Below are 15,712 nucleotides of genomic sequence, written 5' to 3' on the forward strand. Positions count from 1 at the left end.
AGTGAGCTACCATTCAGCTACCATGATTGCATTGCTCTTCACTCCAGCGGAAACATTTACCAACACTTGGCACGTTATTTTCAAATCAAGTTCACCAAATGTTCTCCAAAGAGAAAAAGGCGTTCAGAGACAGACGCATGCATCAATGAAGAAGGTGCCAGGTATCATTATGAGACATTAAAACATGAGAGAAACAGAGCATGAATGCAAAAGGATGTGATGACAGTGCCAGGAAAGCTTTTCATCCATCAAAAACTAACCTTTTTTTGTTTTTGTTTTACTCCCAAACTCCCTCAGGGCTTCTCGCTCCCGTTTCAGATGAGAAGTGGTGGGAGTCGAAGGATTTGCCCACTCTCGTCTCCACGTTCGCAAGGCCGACTGCAACCGGGAGTGGGAGCAGTAAATCAAGTTGAGGGAAAGCTGGCAGAGAAAGCAGGAGAAGATATCCGGTTATATCTTCAAAGGGTGCCAGAGGAAGAACATTAGATAACTAAATAGTCCACCAGGAACGAGAGAACATGGTGAAAGTGGAGTTTCAGTTTTAGTTTTCTCATTGAGCTGCTGAAACGGATTCTCTCTGAGTTTTGGATCCAGAAGAGTTCTGCAAAAACGCAAAATCTTACCAAGTATTTTTGGTCTAGTTGATTGTGCAAATATCTTAGTTCACTTGAAATAAGATAAAACTAACTTACAAGTAACTGTTCAGCAAGGTAGAGGTGATTTTTAAGAGAATAATTACTTAATAATGATTAAGAAAAATGCTACATTCACTGGCAGCTTCTTTCACTTATCACAAGACATTTTCCCACATTACAAAGGAAATAATCTGCCACTGGAACTTGTGTTTTTTGATCTATATGAAGGAACCACTGACTTAAAACAAGCTCTTATGTCTTCGTTGAAAGCTGCTTGTAAGTTGGTTTACTAAGATGTTTGCACAAGAGACTAAACCAGAAACACTTGGCAGCGTTTTGTGTTTGCTTTACTTCTCATATTCCAAGTTGTCGCCTCCGATTTGACGATCCAAAATGAAAGTTACAGATAAATTGTACCTTTATTGATCTTAGGATTCTGAAATTTCTGCAAGCTGTTACACAAATCATGCTGTTTCTTCATTTTTACAGAAAAATCCTAATTTTTAGTGGGTTATTACAAGATTCCTAAAATATTAAAACAAAGTATTTTCTCTTTAGGTTATATTCAGACACCAACTAAAATGAACAAATTATGTTCTCATCCTATGATCACTCAGCAGCTGGGAATATGAGCATTTGTGCTCGTGTTGCACAGTGAACGTTGCTCATTTTTTTTCCTGGTTGGTACCCAGACTGCGGAAACTGGCACCGCACAGGCTCAATTATAATATCAGGTTGGATGTTATTTCTGTTGATTGTCTGCTTTTGAAGAACCAGCCTTCCCCTCCAAGTTCACTTCCTCTCCTCCTCCCGGATGAAAAGTTTCTCTTTGATATCCGACTCGCGTCTGAGGTTAATGAATGAGCTGCCCGGTGCCCTGCTTAACGTTTACCCTGGCTATTTGGGGCACCGACGCACACACACACACGAGAAAGTTCCTAGTATTTATTTTTTTTTCTAGCATCAATTACTGAAAACCAAATACTAATAAACAAAAATCAAAACGTGGAATTTTTGTTCCTACGAATTATTTAGTTATTAAGTGTCTGGTTTCTTTTTAAACGACTCAAAAATCATTCACTTAAAAAAATAAAGTTACTTAATTTTAATTGGAATCAAGGCAGAAATGTACTTGTCTCCATGTTTGAATGGCTCTTTGGTAGCTTTGTTGCTTTACTGTGCGATTTTTCTTGAGTCGTCTTTTGTTCTGACCACATTCACACACTGTGCTTTCAGGGTCAGACAGACGACTGAAAATGTGTGAAAAAGCAGTCAAACTTTAAGGAGGAATTGTGAAAGATCGTTGTAAAACCTCAACAACTGTTGATCGAAACCAATTTAGAAGATCTGAAAAAGTCTGACTCACTGGAAGCAAAATATGAAGAAATGATGGGTAGTTTAAAATGTAAAGTGACCCTTTCTTGTTGAGCTAAAGCCTGGAGTCAGTAAGTTTATTGGCTTCTGTTTATTCTCTTGCTCTCTGAGAAATAACCACAGCTTTTCTGTGGTTTTTTTGGTCACAGATCAAATGGTACGAGCCATTTTCTTACCACTTTGGCTTCGTTCATTGATGTTCTGTCATGCAGAGGAAAACATGACCACGAACAAATTGCGTCTGGATTTTTGGGACAAGTTGTTCCTATTGATTTTCCTCTTTATTCACGGTGGAGTTCTCAGACAAAATTGTGAATAAGCCCACTTTTTTAGATGAGCAGGAATCTCGGGGGACGGATTGGACATGGATGCTTTACAGCTGACACCCGCCTTTTTTTCCCTCAACGACACGATTTTCCTTGCTGTTCCTGCAGATTTGAGTCGATCCTTGAAGGTTTTCTTCGTCGTCGGGTGATTTCTTGCTGAACTTCTTGTCCCCAAGAAGCTAAAACTCTGCATATTCTGCTGCTTTCTGGACTTCCTTTCAATCTCACTCTCAGCTTTTTATAATCTATAAAGCCTTTCTTACAGCCCCTTTTTGTTTTTTTGTTGTTGTTTTTTTACATTTAATGCAAACTGATGACGGCTGGATAGCTAATCTGTTGCATCTGTTCCTCTTTGGCAATCAATCTGATAACTGGATCGATGAACTGTTTCCAGCTGGACTCATTCATCTGCACTGACTCTGCTGAATTGAAGTTAGCTTTTAAATTTGGGCAAAGCTGCATAATGCATCCGATCACATCCAGTGATCTAAAATCAGTGACACTTCACCTCAAAACCTGAAGTTGCAAAGACATTTAGATTTAATGTTTGTGCTTCTGCCAAATCCTTTGGCTGCGACTATAGATCTGAAGCTTCTGCTCAGATTTGCAAGAGCAAATAATGTGATCCAGTGGGTTTGTTTCCTTAAGAAAATGCATTCCATTTTTCTGTTTTGTTTTTAAATCCCATTAATATTCTTTGCGTATTGTTTTAAGGAGGATAAATTTGATCTCAAGAAGCTAAGAAGCTGATTTTTTTTTTTTATCTCTCTGCTCATCACTAAAAGGGTTATGAGAACTTTTCAAAGTTGGGTTACGTTCACCTCACCCAGACCTCAAGTTAGCCTTGAGCAAAGACATCTGGTCAGCCAGGCTGGTTTCAGAACGGCTCAGCTGACAAACATTAGTTGCATTTCTCCTAATGTTTGCACGCTTGACTTAAATTTGCTCTATCTGGTTTCTGGTTGTGCGACATGTTTCCTTTCAGCATCCGCAGCAGAGAAGACAAACATTGCTGCTACGTTACTGATGTCTTCAGGGGTATTCATTACTCATTCAGAAATTCAGTTGTAGTTTTGAGTTTGATTTGGAAAAAAACAAAAAAGTTTCTCTTCATTGTAGTTTTGTTTCCCTTGGTGCATAGTTGTGAGACTGTCGAGTCCCATTTGGGGAAAACTTGTATTTTGCTTCTTTCTCACAAGTATAGAGTGAATTTTCCCATCATTCCTCACTGATTTGCAGACCCCACATGCAGCCTTGTTGACTGTGATTTGTTATATGCAGTCTGATGTAAAACATTTTCTTTATTAATCACCAGAAACACTTTAAATAAAACGTTACATATGGTCCCACAGCATTTGGTCACCCTAATGCAGCAACACATCACAGTGTGTCAACTGAAGCTTTTGCCTACAAACCTCAGCAGTTTAATTCATTGAAGTAAGAAAGTAATGATTGTAAAGTTTTGTGCCAGATTTAAAGTCTTATTTAAAGTTTTGTGATTCATTCCCATGAAAAGTGAGGGTCAGGTTTTGCAGGAGTTGCTAAACGACACTTCTTTCTTTTGCTCTGTGATGTTAAATCTACCATGCGGAGAGCAGAAAGTCTCTGTTTTGTGCCGTGGAGGCACATGGTTGACCCGCTTCGTTGCAGGTTGTTCATGAGCGGCGGAGAGCAGCTCAGGGCTCCTGCACCGTCAGTTTGTGCAGCTTTGAGAATGCGGGGCCTGCTGCGCCGCAAATGGGCCCTATCCAAGATCCGACCCACCACCCATCTCTGATGATGGGGATTTCTGTGATATTCCTTGCCATGTGATTGTCATCTGAAAAGTGGGGACAATGAAGAGCATCCACCAAATACACAGAACATTTTAATTAATTGATTAATTTAAATTTACACACAAAAGAAGAGTTTCATTGGTGTGGTGCAAGTCACATTCTCACTTCCATTAACCAGTAGGAGTGTCCTGATAAAACTCTTTTTAAATTTCCGATGCGATTCTGATATCGCAGCTTTGAGGATTAGCTGATACTGATACTGACCCAATGCGATATCACCATGAATAAAAAACACTTTTATTGCTTATTTTGTAGTGTGGATTGTTGGAAAAGGCTTAATGAAGTGATCAGAGAACAATAGTCAACAACAATAGAACAACTGAGCCGTTTATTATTAACCATTAATAATAAATGGATGGGATATAAGCACTACTGGACAGGAATGCTGGGGGGGACTAAATGCTGGAGTGAAGCACTTCTATCTGAGATTTTAGATGAAGCCGACATAATCTGATCCTTGTTTTGTGACTTTCTGATATAAATATCGGATAAGCTCTTTGCAAGACACTTGTGGTCATTTATAAGAATCAACACACATTTATTTTATTTGGATCTCCTTTTCTCCTTATTTTAAAGTGCTTCTAGTAAATAGTTTAGTTTTTTTTTGTCATGCCATTTTTATATAGAGGGATATTTCAGTGTTTATTCAACATATTACTTTTTCTGTAATTAATAGAAATGAATAAGATGCCAGTATTTTGTGTATTGATGTAAATGATTTATGTGACTGTCTTTGTGTTTCAGGTTGCTGTGTGGGCGGGTGATGGGGACGCCGTCTTCATCAGGGAATACACTCTGATCCGAAGAGATCACCTTTCAGAAGAGCCTCTCCCCGGTGGCGGCCAGAAACCAGAGGACCCAGTAAGTTCACCGCTAACTTTAAATTTTCCACAAATAATTAATCAGACCCTGTCATGAGTTTTTAAATGATTACTTTATGGCTAAAGTAATCATTTAAATCAGCTCATAAATCTGTTGCAGTGTGTTTATGCAACTCTCCACAGCAAAAGAGTGAGGGGTGAAAAAAAAAGCAATTTTTATGTAACACCTCAGTAATGAGCGCCAGTGAACGATGATTGCGAGGCTCTGACTTGATGCAAAGCAGGGAATCCTGGGTAGTTACAGGCGTTGCTCCCTTGTCATGTTTGCATTGATGAGACGTGATTTGTTTTCTTATGCCATGATGTTTCATTTAATCGTTTGCTGTAGCTACATATGAACCTCTCTGTCCTTTCTTGTACACTTTGTTCCTTTCCCTCCTTCCTTTTTGTGCCCTACATCCCTCCCTTTGTTTTGTTCTTTCTTGATTCCTTCTTTTCCTTCCTTGTCATTGTGCAGAATTTACATTCCTTTATTCCCTGAATACTTTGTGTGATTCCGCTGGATTTTTTCTGTTTTTTTTTATTGTTTCTTCCTTGCTCATCTCCTTTCTTCCTTGTGTTATTTCTGCTTGTTCACGTATTTCTGCTTCCAAAACTGGATTTTTTTACCAACATTTTATCATATGCTCAACAAAAATAATCAGTGAATAAGTGAACACTGGACTGTAACCTGCAGTGAGTCCGCTGTACTCTGCAAAGTTTGGAGTGAAAACGTTTGGATTTTGGAAGGTAACACAGATGAATACAGTTATTTCTACCATTATCCCAACATCTTTTCCAGTCAGTTCTCTTTGTTCAAATCTAAATGCGTTTCGATCCGGTACTCATTGTACTGAGCTCAGTACTTTGCGGTGTCTACATGTGAAAAGGTCCGAGAACATCTCTCTGTAAAAGTTCAGTTGTTTTCCTCGGTTCTGTAAGTCACTACAATGGTTGAAATCATCAAGAAGAGCCAGGATATTGAGGGGTTTTGCAGTTAAGTGGCTGTTAATGACAGCTATTAGAGTCACTCTGTAGTAATGAGTAGCAGCCCAGTGTGAGGAAACGTCTTTGCTCAGCCTGCCTCTGCATGTTTCATAGGCTGGAGGTTACATCATCTTGCAGAGCGATTTTGTTTTGACACCTTTTCTCCCTCTTATCTTGTCATAAGATCCTGGATGATTTGTTCATGCAGAATCCACCACCTGACCGCAAGTCAACAAACCCAGTTTCACTGTCTTTACACGCCTAATTGCACATCAGGCAGTAACTTTTTTTTTGTTTTTTTCTTGGTAGGATTCAGGATGAACAAAAGCTAGGGGGTTTCTGCTGCTGGAATAGAGTCCGGGCTGGGATTAATGGAGGTTATGGTGGTGAGAAGAGGGAACACTAAGTGGCCATGGCAGCAGCAGCAGCAGGAGGGTCTAAGTTGCTCAGCTGCAAACTGACTTGGCAGCTGTGTTTTGCAGCAACAAGTGGAAAGGGCATCAACTTCACACAATTAAACACATAATTTATCATCTTTAAAATGCCATGTACGTTAGCTGCAGCAAAGATGGGATTATTTGAGCTGCAGTGGGTTTTTCAACACATACTCTTGTAATCTAAAGGGATTTCTGGGCATTTTATTTCATAATACTGAACTAGTGTGCAGTATTTTTGAAAGATTAACAAATCTACCTCTGGAATATGACCATGATGTTGCAGATTTCTTCCAAAAAGCATGCATGAGCACATGCACCTGTGAAGAAATTGTTTCGAAAAATAGAAATATGTGCTCTTTTTTTCCCCCTTAGTTTGGTGGAGAACAACCAGGTTCATAATTAAAACAGGAAACTCTCATCAGAAAATGTTAATCGTAAAGAAAGAAATGGTATGTGAATTCTGTTAGATCAATATGGAGAGGTTTAGAAAGACAGTACGATATGATTTCTAGTGTTTTATGTGCAGCACTGATCAGGAATGCATAGATGCTCATAGATGTGAATGTCACATGGACTTTTACAACACTTTCATTTTTACGTGGTAAGTTGATAAGGCAGCTAGCAGCTTCAGTGAATGGTAAAAAAATGATCTGGATGCACATATTTTGGAATTTGTCATTTTTTTCTAATCCACAAATGACGAGTTAAGGGGGGCCGTTCAGACACAAGAAAACATCAACGTTTTTTTTTACAGGGAAGATATAAAAAGAAACACCAAAAATGCAAAATGCACATCCAAAACAAGAAGCACTGTCATATCAGCAATTAATAAGATGTAATGGAATCATAGAGCAGTTCAATAAAAGCAGAATGGAGCTTTGGGCCACACATGTTCTGTGATTTATTGATGTGCCTAATAAAGTATTTACCCTCTTATGTATTTTACCCCTTTTTTTGTTTTTAAATCTGTAACATAAAATAATTGATCACATAAATAATCACAAATAGTTCCGTGACAAACCTAAGACAACAGACAGTGACATCATAACCACTTCCCTCTTCATCACTTCAGTATCACTTTATTATTATTGCCTTGCATCCAGGTGAAAAACATAAAAAAAACACAATCTCTTGACGTAAAAACAGAAATAAATAATAAGGGAAAACATCTGATCCCCGACCCCCTTTGGAACATCGGGATACTGGAAACCAGCTGATGCCGATCAGGTTAAGTGAGAGCGTTGGAGGTATAATGGAATCACAAGTGGTGTCTTTTTGACTTTTTAACTTCTGCAGGTTTTTGTATTGTGGTTTGCGTCCAAACTGGTTTAACTCTGTTTTTGGGAGGTTGAGATTTTTTTTTATTTATTTGTTTGCCAAGAGGCAATGCCTTTGCTTTTTGAAAGAATGCATTAAATGAGGAGAATTTGCCTTCTAAGCTTGCTTGTTTTGGTTCTCAGACTCATGTTTGATGCATATGAAAACAGCTTGGAGGTGCAGGCATTAAAAAAGTGCTGAGCACTGGTGAATGTGGTGTAAAGCCATGTGGCTTTGGACTGGGGGATCATTCTCTCACCCCCGTGTTTGTTCCAGCAGCATATGTGTTCAGTAAATCTTTGGCCCATACCATGGCACCGCAAATATCTCCCGCTGCTTGATGTGGTTTCACAGCAGTGCACTGTGGGTACTAGAGCGGTGCTGCCGAGGTAAAGTAGATGGGGACGGGTCCTCACCACAACACCCACATTACAAACATGAGTGTGCGTAAACCATTCCGCTGGCCGTGTGTTTGTTTCTGGCTACCACTTCATGCATATTTGTAGGAGAGCTGCGTCTCATGTAATCCCAGATTTGTTTCTGTTTGCTTGCTGACATCTGCATGTATTGCGCTGTGTTATTCAGAAGTGCATGTGTTAGTGATTTCAGGGCCTTTAGCGTTCAACGCTCCCGCATGCCACCAAATCCATGACTTTGATTAAAGGAGAAACTTTCATCCTTCGTCGTTTTTCTCCTCATCTTTTGTTATATCTGTTCCTCGTTGGCATGTGAAAGCATGCAAACAGTTTCTGGATGAGTGATTGATTTCTGATTGCTTACATTTCTGGTTCTCCACTGCAGATGTTCCCCTCTGCGTCTGGCATGCACTCATTCACAGGCGCAAACAGCCAGAGATGGTCTAGAGCCAGAAAGTATTTGCTTTGTGTTTTGGCATGGCTCCAACTAATTGGTTCTTAGTGGAGGTGATTGTTAATGTCAGGCGCTTTTTTTGTTATTTTCTGGCTTAGTATGTGTGGTTGGGCATGTCATGGAGATCATTCAAGGCACTTGTTATGAGTGTGGTTTCAATCTGGCTGAATTAGGGCTTTGTAAGCAAAATTAAATTTCACCGCAGTTTTCAAAACAAAGCTATTGCAGCAAATTTATAACATTTCAATCTGACAAGTTCTTATTTTGGATATGCATCATACTGCTCCTCTTTGTCTTTTGCAGCTTGAAACATTTTCCACCAGCTTCCAAATAAATGTCATGGAAATGTTGTTTTCCTCTGCGTGGGGCGAGATAAAATCTCCAGGGAGGTGCTTACTGCCTTTGATAACTGATGTAGTTCTCAAATCTAAGCTTTTGCATAAATCCACAGAGTTCACTCTGTTCAGACAGCCAGGAGCAAGTAGTCAGTCTGCAAATGTTAATCTCTATTACTGCATTAATTACTTGTTGCTGACAGATCCCTACCACCCATACAGAGCAGAGTTGAGGCGAAGCACTGGAGAAGCTCCAGTAAAACAGGTATTTTCTACTCAATGTGGCTTCAGATTATTCTGCCTTCTGGATACGTACAGCGCTGGAGGAGAGCATGTGTTTCTGTTTCATTTCTTTAATTGAGATATAAAATGCATGCATTGCATCGTTTCTTCTGAATGTTAATTATATTTGTTCTTCTGTGGACACAGCAGAGTGGAAGCTTTTCAGATGAAAGCTGCATTCATTCTACCCCACACCCATCCTTTCTTCTTTTCACCCGTTTCTCATTGTGCTTCTCTTCTTTTTTATGTTCTATAACCTTCCTCAAATTCCTTCCTTCTTTCCTTGTCTCCTACTTTTCTTCTCTCCTCGTGTCCTTCTTTTTTCCTCCATTCCCACACCAAATTGGTGCAGTAATTCATGCAAAGTCAACTTTATTTGTATGGCGCATTTCAGCAGCAAGGCAATTCAAGGTGCTTTACATGATAAAAATATGACACAATAAATAAGCAAAACAAAAAAACAAACAAACATTATACTACAGTCTCAGAATAATGAGAAGTAATGAAAAGTTGTAATCTAGACCAGAATGAATCAATGTCTTAGTTATTATTAATCAAAGGCAACTGTAAACAAATGGGTTTTTAGCCTTGTGATACTGGCTCCCGGACGAGCCCCCATTTGTCATGCCTGGCTCAAAGGTGATGACGAAAATGGGAGACAAATGAACAGATCTATACAAATAATAATTTGTTTGTGCAAAAACATGACTGGGGGAGGAATAAACATCCAGTCTGAGAGGGTTGTGTACCAGCACTGCTGCCCATTCAGGGGACCATCCAAGTAGATCAATAACTGGCAGGCATCATGCTTGTTTTAAAACAACTCAGTGTTTTGGCAGTTTTGCAGTTTTCTGGGGGTTTGTTCCAGATTAGTGAAGAAAACAAATGCTGCTTTTCCATCCCTGTTTCAGGTTCTCAGAATGGAGAGTAGACCACAAGTTACTGAGTGGTCTGTAGTAAGTCTTTCTCTAAGCTGGATTTTCTTGGGAAGTTTTAAGGATTTCACATCAACTTGTTTGTTTTATCAAAACCTACAAAACAATAAAAGAAGAATTTTATGTAAACACGGTGTTAAACTCAGTGCATTGTCAGCACCAACCACTGCAAACCCGTGCATGCACTCCCAAACATGAAAAAAATCAAATCAGGAGCATAAATTTGTGCAGACTCCAAATCAAATGCTTTCTCAAGCTTTCACCTCCAGCTTACTGACAAGCGTTTTCTGCTCCCAAGGAGCCCTGTGAGAGAATGTAATCCGTTCACAAACCACAAAATTGAAAAATGACCCTCTGACTCTCTTCCAAACTGAAAAGTGAACAATGCTTGCAACACAAGTCGGTACTCTAAGACCAAATCTTTATACAAGACAGAGGTAAGCTATTGAACTGAAACAAGCGTAATTTAAGGATCTCTTGAGGTCATGTTCAGCTAAGACTCTCTCCTGTAAACACTCCCTTACTTACACTTGAATTTGCAACAGGTCATAAAACGCTGCGGACAGAAGGCATGCAAAATCCTTTCGCTTTCAACTCGGCCCAAGTCCAGACTGATGCAGTCACGTTAGCAGATCTGGTAGAGATGTGCCAATTTGATCTCTGACCAATTATTAAGATTGCAAGAATTAAATAACTCAGTTGTGCACGATTTTCCCATAACTATTGAAGGAGCTGCTGCTTACCCAACAAACATAAACTGAGGATGATTAATATGTTCAACTAGAGATGAACATAACTGTTATTACGGCTGTGCAAATAAAACTTCCCAAGCAACTGCTTTTCATTAAGCTTACACATGAAGTAAAACCATAAAGTCGGTTCCTTTCAGTTAATGACCTTTGGTTTTATGCCAACTGGAGTTGCAAGACATTTATGGAAGGAAATCACAGTCATCACAAAGACAGCACCTTCTAAGGCATCAAGATTTATGCTCACACAGAGGCAGAGCAGGAATTTAAAAGCTTTCACATTAAACGTCTAAATCCACAAATAATGTGCATGTGACACATCACTTCCTGTCTTTGTTTTACCTAGTAAGGTGGAGGAAGAGTGGGTGGGAAGATTTACGTTTTGGAATATTGGGATTTTATTTTACCTATGCATTCCTTGGGTTTCCAAGGTTTCCAGGAAGAGAAGAAAATAAATGACTTGATGGCCGCGTCACGATGGCAGTGTTTGAACCTCACCAGGATAGAGTTAGCAATATGTGAATTTAGTGAATTTAGCATGTCCAGGATGATCTTCTTGTCGTTTTGTTTGAATATTTAGGATAAACATAATGTCTAAATGAGTCTAATATACTTGTAGCAATGATCATGTCCTTGAGAGTCATAAACCAGCCCAGTTATTTGTTTGTTTAGAAAAGGAATCAGGCAAATATGACCCAGATCCAATTATTATTATTAGCCGATATGCATCCCACTTTTTCATGACGGTCTAAACAACCCAATTTTAAATTTTTTTTCACCTCAGAAAAAAAATCTGACTTCTGCAACTTCTAACTAAATATCTTAATGTATCCAATAGTTTTGTCATATTTTATTTGACTTTCATGTCACTGACGGGAGACATTTCATGATTCTACACCAGAAGAAGACAGACGGGTTAAATCTGTATGTAAACAATGACTGGATGTGCAGTCGCAGTGGAGTTATGATGTGATTCACTGACATAAACTTCTTTATAAATTCAAAATTATATTTTTCAAACAGATTTCTCTACAGGGGCTGCAGTCAATGCTCCACAAAAAGCCACTGGTATCAGCTGTACTTTCTTTGTTCTGAGCTTCTTTTGTCTTGCTATGATCTTGTGGCAATACTTTTGGGTCCTGTTGATGGATAACTTTAAAAGCAATCCATAGGTGGGAGCATCCACCTCAATGTCACACAGCTGCACATGAATGTTATGAATGACCATGCGAAAAAGGGGATTTCAGCAAAAGGGCTGCGTGCGGTTTTGCTCGGTTTGCTGTACCGGGGTTTTGGGGTGTTGAGCGATCTGTTGGCTGCTGGATGGTGATTGCGTTATGGGGACGCTGTGGATTTTTGGGGGGTATTTGATGTAAGATTGACCAAAAGGAGCCTGTTCAGCCTGGGCTATAGTATTGGCCTGTTTTCAATGCTGTGTCTCAAGTTGCAATTTTATTCCATGTCTGCAACCTTGGCAGGCCTCACCCAGACAAACTCCATTTTGTTTTCACATCTCTGTCCCTCCCATCTTTGTCACTTTACAATTGTTATTAATTTAACAATGTCACCCATAAGAGCAATGTAACCATACAGAAACCAGTGCAGTACTGTATATCACTGAAGTTATTTCGCAACATATAGCTGCAACAATTCTGTGAGCAATCAAAGTAGCTTTTGTTTTTGCCCTCTAAAACTTTGTATTTTTAAATTCAACTGTTGTTTCAAGTAAATAGTTTTTCTTCCTTTTTTAAAAGCAGCAGTTTTTTCATTACACCACAAACTCTACTTCAGAGTAAGGAACCCAGGTGCATCTGGGGAAGCAGATGCTCCCAGAGCAGACATGCAGACTTCCTGGATTAATTTTCCCCCGTGCGCTTCTTATTTCTAAACGCTGAACGAAATCACAGTGAAGAGCGACCCAGTGGACTATTGAAGCTTCCAGATTTATGAGGCCAGCACTGAACGATGAAAGTCTGGTAGTGAAAACACTGTCCGGAGGCGGCGGGCTGGAAGCCAGGGTGTTAGTTGACTTAAAACAACCTTTTGGTGTGGTACAACGGTGTCCCTTGATGAAAATGTCTGCACTGTCTTGTTATACAGCTACTCTGATTTATGACGGTAATCTTCACATTGCTGCGGAGCCAGCGTAAAGCCATCAATCATTCGGTTTCTGAAGAAATCGTTAATACTCCACAAATAGTGAGAGCTCGGGAAGAGAACTGGGCTCTTCTGCTTATTTCTCCTGACCCCTGAAACACAGAGCGATGTTCTATTTGCTCGGTGTTGGGAATCTGCGTTCAGTTTATGATTTGTGGCGCCTTTGGTTATGCAGGTTCAGCCACAAGCAAATAAGCCGTGTTTTTTCAAAATCAGCTCTTCTGAATGATCTCACTGAGTTAATGATAGGGGTTGAAGTGCAGTCAATGAGCTCTTCCTCCACTCCATCCTGCGCTTGGATGCCACAGATGATGGAGTGATGGGAAGTGGTTGGTAATGGGGATGCAAGACCCGGCGCTGGTTTTGGCCTCAGCCGCACAGCGGCACGCAGCGAAAGACAGCAATTAAGCCTGCGGCTCCTGTCTGGCCCACACAGACGCTCTGCACGGCCCTCAAACAGAGGCCCCTCTGGCTGCTTTTCTTCTCCGATCAGGTCTGCAAGAATTCAGTGACGTGAGCGTGGCAAGAGAGAAGTGTTTGTGTTTAGAGTCGCTGCTAATGATTTAAAATGTGCAGGGGACCTATGTGCATCAGATGTTTGCTCTGTCTTTGCCGAGAGCCAAAGATTTGTTTAACCGCCCTCTCATTTTGTGTCTGATGCTTGAAGCTATGGGTTTATATAAACCTATGCCAGAGTTTAGAGGGCTTGGACCACCCCACACACGCAGACATATCCTGTCAGCGCATGCCATGCATCATCTGTTGGACTCCTTTTAGGTGCATGTTCCTGTCCAAGGTTAAAGTGGGAGGCAGGCGAGATCAAAACAGCCAAGGCAGGTAAAATATGGAGGCGAATCATTTCACTTACCACACACTTTGATACATAAATAAGTGTGCACTCCTTACTTTTCAGTTTAAAAGTTTCAGGCGCAGTAAAAGCTTGCAGTTTTATCCCTTGAACACAAGATGTTGCTCTTTAGCTTGACTTGTTTCAGGCGGGTTTCTAGGAACAAAATTAACATGTGATAAAGGTTTTTCCTGATTCTGGCCTGACAACAATCTGTTCAAAAAATGTGTCCATGGATTGTTTACTGAAATACAGCATAAGGTAATTTAGAGCTTTGAGAGCCTCCCTTTTAAACTGATGCAATCATGTACATTTATAATCTGATCAGGTAAAGCAGTATGTCCACCTGCATAATAGTCTCTGTAATTTGTCTCTGTCTTTTCCTGCCAGAACAGCCTCAACTTGTCAAGTCATAGACTCTGCTATCATGAGGGTTTGTGTCTGGCACCAAGATGTTAGCAACGCATTCTACGAGATCTGTAAGTTTCGAAGTGAAGCCTCCAGGGATGGGCCTTGTTTGTCCAGCACATCCCTCAGATTATTTGAGGAATTTGGAGGCCAAGTCAGCACCTCAAGCTGGTTGTGTTCCTCAAAAACATTTCTGAACAACTTTTCATGTCAGCTGTCTTTCAATCGCTGAAAGACACCTCAGCTCTCAGGGAATACGGTGTGGTTTTAATAGAAGGTTTTAGCCACATGGTCTGAAATTTTACATGAAAGGAAAAATCCACAGGAACTGAAACACACTACCTTCTTCCTTTAGTGCCTCTGATGCAATGTTCTCCCCAGGAAAGCAATGCGTGGGGGAACGAGGTGACGTAAACGTCAGGTGTGATGCTCACATGCCCGTCTAGTTTGTGGATATGCAACCCTATGATTGGAAAACTGTGACGTAATGTATTTTGTGGAAACATCCCCACAAAAGCAGCAGCTTTAGAGATACTCTGAAACGACGATTGTCCAGAGATTACAATTTGACTGTGGTTCTGCTCAAATCAGTCCTCTTGGTAATTTTTCCTGTTTTAAACTTTTGGTTACATAAAATGCATTAGAATTATAAGTAGAATTTGTCATTTCAGTGAGTAGTCATTTATTGTGCGTAAGCTTAAACATCCTAAACAAAACTGACCCAAATATAATCTGCAGTAACACACATACCTGGAGTGTGGATTGGTGGCTTCAGCTCAATATCTGATCGGTAAAAAGATATTAGCATTGAATCTGATCACTTTTTTGTGCTGCAGTTTGCAGAATTGATCATAATTCACTTGCAAAATTTCTACTCCTGTTGTTATACTGTATATTTACATTTCTTTCTCTGACTGCATAGGTTATGTAACCAGTAAAGGGTTTTGTGAATATCCAAGAACAGTCCTGACCTGCTGCTGTACGAAAACATGTGAAAATCCACCACTAGACAAACGTCTCGAAGACAGAATAAAATGTAGCATCCTCTGTCTTTGTGGTCATCCTCCCCGTTTCCTGCTGTTCACTTTTACTGCCACAGGCTGCTTCCTACGCAACGCTGCAATCACTTCACTGGTTGGGAGTTCACTACAGTAGCATATTTAGACAGCTGTAAGCCCAAAAGCTCTTGGGGAACACATGGTAAAGGATTTTTTATATGTGGGAGGAGGATAAAAATGAGTGTTTAGCTGATCCACTGTGACTCTTTTCCTGTGCGGTTACTATTCCTTCACGCTTCAAATCTTTCCTTTCCCTTTCGCCTTCCTCACCTGGACTCAACACCAGCCTGAAAGGAGGAC

General features: G+C 40.1%; 1 protein-coding gene across 3 annotated transcripts in view; it reads left to right on the plus strand.

Annotated features, from left to right (window-relative positions):
• Nucleotides 1–15,712, plus strand: part of adamtsl3 (ADAMTS-like 3) — a 91,971-nt gene that overhangs the window by 30,110 nt on the left and 46,149 nt on the right. For all 3 annotated transcript variants that reach the window (XM_055051155.1, XM_055051156.1, XM_055051159.1), the window contains exon 2: nucleotides 4,915–5,031. In XM_055051155.1, coding sequence (XP_054907130.1) covers nucleotides 4,915–5,031 — 117 coding nt within the window. The remainder of the gene's footprint in view (nucleotides 1–4,914; nucleotides 5,032–15,712) is intronic.

This window comes from Poeciliopsis prolifica, unplaced genomic scaffold, assembly GCF_027474105.1.
Source record: "Poeciliopsis prolifica strain line A6 unplaced genomic scaffold, Auburn_PproV2 SCAFFOLD032, whole genome shotgun sequence".
Lineage (NCBI taxonomy): Eukaryota > Metazoa > Chordata > Actinopteri > Cyprinodontiformes > Poeciliidae > Poeciliopsis > Poeciliopsis prolifica.